The 11,151-nt window shown below is 53.1% G+C and overlaps 1 protein-coding gene across 5 annotated transcripts; it reads right to left on the minus strand.

Moving 5' to 3' along the window:
• Window positions 1–2,563: 2,563 nt before the first annotated feature.
• On the minus strand, window positions 2,564–11,151 carry KLK6 (kallikrein related peptidase 6). Of its 5 annotated transcripts, none has more exons than XM_006080020.4 (7): window positions 11,014–11,151; window positions 10,178–10,328; window positions 9,774–9,821; window positions 8,982–9,150; window positions 5,921–6,168; window positions 4,344–4,480; window positions 2,564–3,216 (listed from the first exon to the last, which is right to left on the minus strand). In XM_006080020.4, the coding sequence occupies exons 3-7, from the start codon at window positions 9,817–9,819 to the stop codon at window positions 3,064–3,066; spliced, it is 753 nt and encodes a 250-aa protein (XP_006080082.3). In that variant the 5' UTR covers window positions 9,820–9,821; window positions 10,178–10,328; window positions 11,014–11,151; the 3' UTR covers window positions 2,564–3,063. The 5 variants fall into 5 exon arrangements, with proteins under 5 accessions (XP_006080082.3, XP_006080079.3, XP_006080078.3 ...); XM_006080017.4 differs by having other exon boundaries at window positions 8,982–9,138; window positions 10,178–10,348; window positions 11,014–11,133; XM_006080016.4 differs by having other exon boundaries at window positions 10,178–10,348; window positions 11,014–11,133.

Consider the following 11,151-nt stretch of genomic DNA (forward strand, 5'->3'; position numbering starts at 1 on the left):
AGCTTTATTGAGGTATGACTGGGCTACAATAAAATGCTCATGTTCAATATGTACAACGTGATGCGTTCTGACCCACGTTCATCCAACCACCACCCCAACCAGGATAACAAATGTATCCATCACCTCCAAAATTTGTTCATGCCCTTTTGTATGTTTCTGTGCTTCTCAATTAACCTCTCTTTCTCCACACCCTGGGTCTCTTTCTGTATCTTTTCTGTTACCTCTCTCTTTTCTGACTCTACCCTTCCCTGTCTCTTATCTCTATTTCTGTCTCTGCATCTTCTTCATCTTCTTCCCCTTCTTCCTCCTTCCCTCTCTCTCTCTATCATTGAGTGCGTGCATCTCCGCATCTCTCTGACCCTCTGTCTCCCTTGCTGTCCATTTGGGGCCAGAAAAATTCTGGCTACGTTGCCGAGGGACCCCCTCACTGCCTCCTCCTGACCCACATCCAGGACCTGGTGCTTTGGGGGCAGAAAGGGGCAGGGATCTGGTCTAGAGGCCCCCGCAGGTGACTTCCACAGACTGCTGTGCACAGCCAGGTGTGGGCGAGAATTGGGCAGGGCCACCTGCCAATGGGGAAGGAAGCCAAGAGGCTGGGAGAAGGGGTGGGTGGCTCCTGGCCCCTCAGGAAATGGGGCGCTGGGTGGGGACCCAAAGGGTGCCTACTTCCTCCCTACTTCCGGGCCATCTGGGGCTGCCTCTCCTGACCTCTTACCATCCAGGCTCTTCTTTCGGTCTGCCCCCCAGCTCTCTGCATCTGTCTTTAACTGTGTCTCCAAGTCTCTGTCTCTGCTAGGATGTAAGAGCCAAGGACTCATCCGACACCTACTTTCTGAGCACCTACTGTGTACCAACTCAGGTCTCTCTGTGAACAAAAACAGACAAGGACGTCTGGAGATGCTGCTTTTGCAGAGCTCATGTTCCTTGAGGGCAAAACCCAAGCTGTCTTGTTCACCTCTATAATCCAGAACCCGTTGACTGGGAGGATTTAAAGCCCTGAGGTTGGTTTTAGTGTGTAGGGGAAAAAAAAAAAAGTCAAAGCATAAGTCTGAGGCTTATTTTGCCTATTGCAATGAATATTTCATGCATTAATGTGACAAACCCTGCATCCTACTTCTTTCTTAGTCTCTTAAGCTTAGCTCACTCACCTTTTTTAATTCCAAATTCCAGAAAGGTTTTTTTCTTGTTTGCTTTGGTTTGCGGGGACTTCTTTTTTGCATTTTAATTTATTATTGAAGTAGAGTTGATTTACCATGTTGTGCTAATTTCAAATTTTGCCTTGATAAAATTTCACCTTCCTTTGGTTCTTGAGACATCTAAGTGTGTTTTTTCTCAGCTCTAAAGATCTTTAGGATCTAGAGACAGTCTGAATGGACCCTCTGTGATGATTTCTGACATCATTCTACTCTGCAGGGCAAAACTAAGGTTGCCATTCATGTTGGTGAAGCAAATAGACCGTGGTCTCTGACCCTCCCTCTGATCCTAACTTCTGCTCCAAACTTCAGCTCCCGTGTTGGACCCTCATCTCCCTTTCTCTGGGGACCCGCTTACTGCTCCGTTCAGCTTCCCGGGAGGATTGCTGGCTTAGATGGCCTTTTGTCTCAGAGCTCGTGCAGTGGGACTAAGTGAGGAAGGTCTTTCTGAGGACAGGGCGTAGGGTAGTGCGCAGTGCATGTGGGTGGAAGAAGCCTAGCAGGCACATGCAAGCCTGGGTCTTTACCCAGTTCTGCCTGTCTGCTCCCCTCATTTGGGGGGAGTGTCTCTGGTCTCTCCACTTCCATGCCCATCCCCCTCCTCTCCCCTCAACTGGACTGCAGCGCGATCTTTCACATATCTGCCTCCGATCCTGTCCGTCCTTTTCTCAAGGCCCTCAGGATCAAGGTCAAGTTCTTCGGCCTGGCACTCAGGACCCAGCGTCATCTTCCACTGACCTACATTCCCAGCCCCATCACCCACTTCTCCAGCCTCAAACCCTAGCCCCCACCATCCTTGATAATTTACCATGTCGAGGACACATCGGAAGTTCTCACCACCCCCCGCCCGCAGATTTTTCTACAGGTCATTAGCATCCTGAGAATGCTCCCGACCCAATTACTTTCATACGGTGTACTCAGATTCAGCCCCCCTTCTCCAGCCCTCCCAGCCCCAGCCCCTGCTCACCTCACATCATCTCTCCCTTCTGGTCCATCCTGCACGTGGTCCCAGAGCTGTTCGTACTCACACTCTTTCCATGGCTCCGCACTACCTCAGGAGAAGCCCCAGACTCCCAACCTGGGGTCTGGGGTCCTTTAGGATCTGGTCCCTGAGCTCTCCTTCCCTCTTCTCTCCCATCAGTCTTACCCACTCACAGTGGCCTCCCAGCCCTCTCATCTCCCTGCTGATGCTGTTACAAGGGGAGTTTAGTGGAGAAATCCACCTTCAGGCAGGGCTGGTACAAGGTGGAGGAATCAAGGGCATCTTCCCTGAGGGGGAGGAAGATCAAGTTGGGTTGTGAAAGAGGACTAAGGATATCCGAGCTTCAGAGAGGCAGATGAAGGATAAAAGCAAAAAGCACCACAAATAATAAAATTCACTCTTTTATTGTTCACGTGGGTGTGCCAGGCACTGTTGCTTGTGTTTCACACTTTTACAACCTTCAATCTCCCCCACCACAGCCACTGCCTTATGAGGCATGTATGATTCTTATCTTCATTTTTACAGAGGAGAAAACCTACACAGTGAAGGAGGGCAGTTCCTGTGGGTACATGGCTAGCAAGTGGGGGAGGTGGGACCCCCCAACTCGACTCTGGCCAGACAAGAGACCACTTCTCTGTAGGAAGAAATTGAGCCCATGGGGTCATCAAGGGAGGGAGAGATCACTGGAAGGGAATTGTTTGTATTCTGTTAGTGGCGGGGGTAAGACCTAAGCCCGTGTCCACCGTCACACCTAGCGATGAGAGGGTGGGGCTGGGGTAGAACCAGGAAGGGTCTGCACTGTGGTGTCACGGCTTTTTATTAAGCATTAGGGTTAGGTGTAGGCAGGAGGAGGGGAAGAGGTCAAGAGGTGGAGGTCACAGGTCAGGATCAGTTGGCCTGAATGACTTTTTGGATCCAGTGACCGTATCTGCAGACGTCAGTGTAGACACCCGGCTTCTCCTTGGAGCCGCAGGGGACGTTACCCCACGACACGAGGCCTCGGAGGCGGTCGCCACATACCAGTGGACCCCCGGAGTCGCCCTGTGGGTGAAGAGGGGGAGAGAGTCAGACACAGACCTGCAGGAGAAAGAAAAAGAGACGGCGACTTCCCTGGGGGTACAGTGGACCGGGAATCCGCCTGTGCAGGGGAGGTGGGTGCAATCCCTGTTCTGGCAAGAGTCCATGTGCCACAGAGCCGCTAAGGTTCTGCTGCCACTAGTGAGCCTGAGTGCCGCAACTCCTGAAGCCCGCGTGCCCAGAGTCCGTGCTCCACAATGAGAGAAGCCACCGCAATAAAAAGCCCATCCACAACGAGAGAGCAGCCCCCGCTCACCGCAACTAGAGAAAGCCCCAACGAAGACCCAGGGCAACCATAAACAAATAAATAACTTTAAAAACCTACTCTAAAAAAAAAAAAAAGAAAAACAGACAGAAGGAGACAGAGAGACATGTAGAGAGGAGGTGAAGATACTCAGATGGAGAGAATGACTCATATACAAAGAGAGACAGACAGACACAAAGTCACAGTCAGGGGAATAGAGACTGAGGGAGACTCAGAAACACAGACATCTCTAAAGGGAGGATGGACAGTCTCAGAAATGCAGCTTCTCTTCCTGCCCTTTCCTTGCATCCAACTCACTGGGCATCACCTTTCTCTAGCTTTGTCTCCTTCTCCCTCTTGGCTGGTCTCTGCAGATCCTCCAATGCAGAGGGGTCAGTTTGGGCATTGGAAGGGGAGATCCAATGGACGACGTGGCAGGAATCCAAGTTAAAGGTATTTGGAAGAGAGGATGGGGCCCCTTTGCTCCCTGGCTAGGGTCTCCCTTCTGCACAGCTTGGCTATTTCCAAGCAGGACGGTGGGGGCTCTGTTAGAGGAGGGACAGTCTCCTGGCACCATCTGCCTCCTGACTGTGTCTCTCTGGTTCTTGATCTCTTCATCTCCATCCTTGTCTCTGCACTTCCTGTCTCTGCTAATTGGCTCTTTGTCTCTGCCTGTCCCTGTCTGTGTTTCTGTGTATGGAACTGAATCTCTCTCTCTTTTCATGCCTCTGATTCTCACCCAACCTGGCTCTATGTGTGCCTGTCCCTTCCATTTGGTCTATGTGTCTGTCTCTTCCTGCCTGTCTACGTCCTTGGCCATGTAGCCAATGGGTCCCGGCGTCCTCACCTGGCAGGAGTCCTTCCCATGCTTCTCATCCCCGGCACACACCATGTTTTGGGTGATCTGGCCAGGGTAGGCATGATCACACTTCTCACGGGACACCAGGTGGACGTACGCACACTGGATGGTGTCGGGGTATTCACCTGCAAAGAGAGATGGGCCATGATCACTTCACAGTCCACCCTTCTCATTGATCCTCCAACATCTATAAATCCTCCCTCCCCTAATGATTCCTATTTCCCACTGGTTCCATTATTCCTGTTTGTCACTCATTCTCAACACCCACTTCCACTGCCTGACTCCTGATTGGTCCTTCTTCCCATCACTCTTCCTTCCCATTGGCCTGTCTTCCTCATTAATTACCCCTTCTCTCAGTCAGGTTAGTCGCTCAGTCATGTCTGACTATTTGCAACCCCATAGACGGCAGCACGCCAGGCTTCCCTGTCCATCACCAACTCCCGGAGCATGCTTAAACTCATGTGCATTGAGCCAGTGATGCCATCCAACCATCTCATCCTCTGTAGTCCCCTTCTCCTCCTGCCTTCAGTCTTTCCCAGCATCAGGGTCTTTTTCAGTGAGTCAGTTCTTCGCATCAGGTGGCGAAAGTATGGGAGCTTCAGCTTCAGCATCAGTCCTTCCAATGAATGTTCAGGATTGATTGCCTTTAGAATTGACTGGTTTGATCTCCTTGCAGCCCAAGGTATTCTTAAGAGTCTTCTCCAGCACTACAGTTCAGTCTTCATTTCCTATTGGTTTTTCCTTTCTCTTAGGTCCTGCCTCCACTTGTCACTTTTCCACTGGTCCCACCTTCTTCAGTATTCTCTTCCTCTATTAGTCGCTCCTCTGTTATATCCCGTCCTCCTTCACTGGACCTGTTTTCCCATTGGCTCATCCTGATTGGTCACCACTTGACTGTGTGCCTTTCCTAACTGGTCCCTTCTTTCCTCATTGGTTCTCCCTTCCTATTGGCCCTTCATCCAAAGTTGTGCTCCCTCATTGGTTGTTTCCTAAATGGCCTCGTGTTCCCCTGTTGATTCCCCCTTCTTTTTTGGCTCTTCACTCACAGGCCCACCCTCCACGGTTCCTGCTGATCTATTGGGTTTCTTTCTGCCTCTAGACCTTTATCTACTGACCCCTATTGACCTTTGACTCTTCTCAATTGGTTCCTCCACTATCAGCTTTCTCTACACTGTTCGCTTTCTTGATCCACATCCTTCAGCTGGCTTCCCTGCTTTATTGATCTCTCTTCTTCCATTAGTCCCTCCTCCGTTTATCCTTTCTTGATCATCCTGATCAGTCCTTTTTGACAATTGGCCCCCTTCCTGATTGATATCTCTGCAGTGACCTTCCCTCCTCATTGACCCTTCATGTCATGTCCCACAACTCCGTTTCAACCAACTGTTGGTCTGCGCTCTTCTCTGGCTGTTCACTTGTTAGCCCAGCTCTCGTATTTGCCCTCCCTCCCCATTGAACTTTGACCCACTAATTCACTCTCCCACTGACTCTCACCGTGAACCACCTCCGCCCACTATGACCCATCACCCAGTGATGACGGATCACCGCATCATTCTCCCACTACTGACCGTCTGCCATCTTGCCCCAGCCTAGGATGTGGCAGCTGGCGTGGTTGGCTGAGCAGTCTCTTTCCAGGGTCAGAGGCTGGATGTGGTCGGAGAGCCTGGCCGGCCGTGACAGACGCAGCAGCATGATGTCCTGGTCGTGGGTGGCGGCATTGTAGCCCGGGTGGGCCACGGTCCGGACGACAGAGCTCTCCTCCTGGAAAAACTCCCTTTGCTGAAGGTTGTGCTTCCCCAGGTAGACCTGCAGATTCCTGGGAAAGGAAAGGGCGGGGTCTCACCTGGAGGCCTTTGGACTGCAGCTGAGACTCCGGGGTCGGGGACTACGGTGGGAGATGGGGTAGCCTGGTGCACCATGAAACATCTGGCCTGCTGCTTGCCTCGTGGTCTTCCCAGCTCAGCAAATGACAACTCCATCCTTTCAGAATAACCCCGAAGGCTATTCGTGACCCTTTATGTGTTGCTTCATATCCAAGCTGTCCAGAAATCCTTTTGTCTCTCCGAAGCATATCCAGAATCTGACCACTTCTCTCCTCCCCCATTGCTACCATTTCGGTCTGAGCCACAGTAATCTCTTACCTGGACTGCAGCCTCACTGAACTCCTGGTTTCTACCTTTAGTCCTCTCTGTCTTCTACAAAGCAGCCAGGGCTATTTTAACAATACAAGCCAGCCGTGTACTTCCTGTGCTCAGCACCCTCCCATGACTCCCATCTTGCTCAGAGTAAAGTCCAAAATTCCCACTGTGGTCCATAAAGCTCTGCACAATCTGTCCCCATTATCCGTCAGCCGTGTCCCACTCTCCTTCTCTTTCTGCTCCAGCCACACAAGCTTCCCGGCCTTTCCTTGAACACAATAGTCATCCTCTCACCCCAGGACATTTGCACTGGTTGTTCGACCTGCTAGCAGCTCTTTCTCCCAGATACCTGCATGCTTCACTCCCTCACCTCCTTCAAATGTCACCTTCTCAGTGCGGCCTTCCCTGGAAACTCAATCACAGTGCAAATATTCAGGCTTCCCTGGTGGTCCAGTGGTTAGCAATTCATCTGCCAGTGCAGGGGACACAGGTTCGATCCCTGGTCTGGGAAGATCCTACATGCTGCGGAGCAACCAAGCCCATGCACCACAACTACTGAGCCCATAGCCACAACTAACATCTGAAGCATCTGAAGCCCTCACGCGCTACAGCCTGTGCTCTGCAACAACAGAAATGATATCAGTGAGAAGCCTTCCCACCGCAGCTAGAAAGTAGCTCTCACTTGCGTAGCAATGAGGACTCAGTATGGCCAAAAATAAAAAATATATATTATTTAAAAAAAAGATGAGATTTTTGTTTTAGTCAGATATATCCTCCTTAGCACCTAGACCAGTGTCTGGCCTATGACAGACATTGAATAAATATTTGTGAAATGGATCAAAGCGTTGCTCCCTTGCTCAGAAACTTTCTGTAGTTCCCTATTACCCTCGGAATAAAGCTCACGTGCCTAATCCCACTATTCTCTGACCCTCAGTGAACCAGTCGTTTTCCTTAGAACTCTTCAGACTGTTGCCACCTCGGGTCTTTGGGCCTTCTATTTCCTCTGCCCTGGATGCTCAGCCTGCTTCTTCATTTGGTTCCCCTTTCTCATTCATTTTCCGGGCCTTAGCTTAAATTTCATCTCATCAGAAAGTCCTTCCAGATACCGTCTTCAGTCTAAAGCAGGTACTTCTGCTCTTTTCTCTCATGGAGCCACCCCTGTTTTTCCCTTTCATTGGACTTAGAGTAATTTGTGATTATATATTTCTCCCCGCCACCCCCCACCCCCGCCCGCCCCCTCCAAGGATTCAACAGCTGTCTTCCGGTGCCTGTCTACTCCTGCGTTCCAAAGGGCAGAGACTCTGGGCAGCTCGCTGCGTCTTTGCTGAGTCCCCACGGCCCAGCTCAAATCTACCATTCATGGGCGCCCTTGGTCAATGAGCACTGAATGAATGAATGAGGATGGTGAGAGTGATGCCAGGTTTCCCTGTGTTTGGGGGAGACCACCCTGGAGGTCCTTGAGTCCTTGACCCTGCAAGGGGAGACCTCTGCTGAGGTCTTCCCCTGATGCCACTGGGGCGTGACACCTCTTGGTTTATCACTTGTTACTTCTCTGAGCTTCAGCTTCGACATCTGCAAAATGGGTCTAAAAAGTCTGTTACTGGGCTTCCCTGATGGCTTAGATGGTAAAGCATCTGCTGCAATGCGGGAGACCCAGGTGTGATCCCTGGGTCGGGAAGATCCCCTGGAGAAGGAAATGGCAACCCACTCCAGTATTCTTGCCTGGAAAATTCCGTGGACAGAGGAGCCTGGTAGGCTACAGTCCATGGGGTCGTAAAGAGTCGGACACGACTGAACGACTTTGCTTTCTTTCACTGTGAGGGATTCCAGGTGCCTAACTAGACACATGGCCCATAGTTAGCACTGAAAAAAAATGGAGGCTGTTGTTCCTGCAGCTACTGGTTATTAGCGCCCTGAGGATTGGTCCTGGACCTGTGGTTGTTTAGTTGCTAAGTCGTGTCTGACTCTTGCGACTCCACAGACTGTAGCCCTCCAGGCTCCTCCATCCATGGGATTCTCCAGGAATGAATGCTGGAACGGGTTTACGCTTCCTTCTCCAGGTAATGTTTCCGAGTCAGGGATCGAACCCATGTCTCTTACATCTCCTGCACTGGCAGGAGGGTTCTTTACCACTAGCGCCACCTGGGAAGCCCTTTCCAGAGTGCTCTTAAAAATGTAAACTGGAACTTGCTGCTTCGCTGATGAAAACCCTACGAGGCTTCTCCCTGCAATTGGAGTTAAAGCCACCCCTCCCTACAGGGCCTGGTAAGGTCCTCCTTCCCCATTTAGAAGGTCGGTTTACTAAAGCAGCAGTTTTGCTTGTTTTCCTCACCGCTCTGCACCCCACAGAGCCCCAAACGCTGCCTGGCACAGATATGGTACTCAATTAAATACTGTCCAGTTGAGCCTGGTTATCAGACGGTGTCATGATGTGAGAGCCATGCATTTCTGCACGAAACCCGCAGGGCCTAGCGTCAGCGGGGACACTCACGGTTTTTTGCAGTGGGCAGCGGTGAGGACCCACAGCGGGTGAATGAGGACGCCTCCGCAGAGCAGGTGGCCCGCCATGTAGAGGGCAGCTTGGTAGGGGTGAGACGTCTGCTCACAGGGCCCACCGTGGAGCACCTTGTCCTTCTCCTCCGCTTGGGCTGAGGGAGGGTCTAGTGAGAGGGGAGGTCTGGAGGTGTCGGCTACACCCCCCAAGCTGAACCCCATTGCTGCCTTGATCATCAACTTCATCTCCATCCCCAGCGCCAGAGCCAAACCCATCCTTAAACTTTCCTGTCTTTAAACCTGTGCATGCCTGCTAAGCCGCTTCAGTCCTGTCTCTCTTTGCAACCCCATGGACTATATATAGCTCACCAGGCTCCTCTGTCCTTGGGATTCTCCAGGCAAGAATACTGGAGTGGGTTGCCCCGCCCTCTTCCAGGGGGTCTTCCTGACCCAGGGACCAAAGCTGTGTCTCTTATGTCTTCTGCATTGGCAGGCAGGTTCTCTACCACTAGCGGCCACCTGGGAAGCCCATCTTTAAACCCACCTCTGACCAGTTTCCCCATGTCCCAAACCAACCTCAACCTCTTCCCCACCTTGAAGCCCACCTCCCACCCCTTCCCCACCTGCATCCCTCATCCCTAACTTAAACTCCCCAATGTCTTCCTCATTCTAAACCCCCTCCCCGGCATACCCGTATGTGTCCCCATTCCCAATTCCAATCTCTTCCCCATCAACCACCCCCCACCCCCCACCCAAACTGACTCCCGCACACCACCGCCCTTTTGCCCACCTGCAGCGACCAGAACCACTGCTATGACCAGCATCTTCACGGCCATTCCTGAGAAGGGAAGCCAAATCCTGCATTAGTCCCAGCCTCAGGGTTCACCCAGGCTCCTCCCTCCCCATCCTCCCTGGCTGGCCATGCTCTCCTGATCCTTGGCTTCCATCCTTCCCATTTAGCCTCCCAGTTTCTTATCTTCCCAACCCATGCCTTCCATCTGAGGGTCCCACGAAGGCGGGGATGCCAGCGAGGGCCCAGGACCTGCTGCTCACCCTGCCCTTCTCCTTATGTTTCTACACTCATTCTGTTTCTCCTCTTGGCTCTGGTTCGCCTGCTCAGTAACAGGACGGAGGGCCCCTGAAGCTCTTCCCTTGCCCTGGGGTTTCTCCCCCTCCCCTTGGCTCTGAGCTTACCTGTCACTTGCCTCCACACCTGGGGCTTCTGCTGGGGCCAGCTGCAGGGGGCAGGGGGTGGGATGGGCTGGTTCTTGGGTTGGGGCAGGGACAGGAGGTGTCCCGAACGGATGGATGGACAGGGAGACGAGAGAGTCAGAAGTGCAGGGAGCTGGGCAGAGAGAAGGCACGCTGAAAGCAGAGGCAGGCAGAGATAGAGGGCCGAAAGCAGAGAATGTGGGCGCCCAGGGCCTGGCGGACAGACACCCCAGTGCCCTGGCCTGCCTGGAAGAGGCCTGTCCTGTCCTCAGATGCTCCCATGCTTCCTTTTAACCCCTGCCGCCCCGGGCCCCTGGAGCAGGAGGCGGCCCCGCCCTTGCCTCCTCCTCCGGGCCTCCCACACGCATTCCTCCCACCCCCACTGCACTGCTCCTGCTGACCCCTGGTCCCCGGTTCAAGGGAGGGGGTGCAGGTGCCTGAGTGCACCAGGGGGGCGACTCCCCGACTCCCAGGTCAAGGAAGGAGGGGCTGGGGGGCTGGACCCCCGGGTCTGAGGGAGGAGGGGCTGGGGGCTGAGAATTCTGGACCTCCAGGGAGAAAGGGGCTGGAAGTCTGCACACCTGGATCTAAAGGCAGGAAGGGCAGGAGCTTGTCCTCAGTTCCTAGACTTCTAGGTCCTCTAGCACGACAGGTTGGGAGGACCCCAGAAGGCCTGTGTCCCTGGCAGGCACGCAGTACCCCCGGCCTTCAGGCCTCCCACCACTCCTGTGAGCACTCTGGGGCCTGCGGGCCATCAGTACCCGGGGCACGGGCCACCAGGCGGCAAGGGTTCAGTGGGGTTGGGGTGATTCACCCACCTGTCCTTAAGTTGCCTCTGTGGGTGTTCAAGAGCCTCCGTGTCCCCGCAAGACAGAGCAAGCCGACCAGCAAGAGAGCATGTGTCACCAAGCCGGTCCCCACCCCGGCCCCAGGCTGGGGTGCAGAGCCAGGCGCTA

The sequence above is a fragment of the Bubalus bubalis genome, chromosome 18 (assembly GCF_019923935.1).
Source record: "Bubalus bubalis isolate 160015118507 breed Murrah chromosome 18, NDDB_SH_1, whole genome shotgun sequence".
Classification (NCBI taxonomy): domain Eukaryota; kingdom Metazoa; phylum Chordata; class Mammalia; order Artiodactyla; family Bovidae; genus Bubalus; species Bubalus bubalis.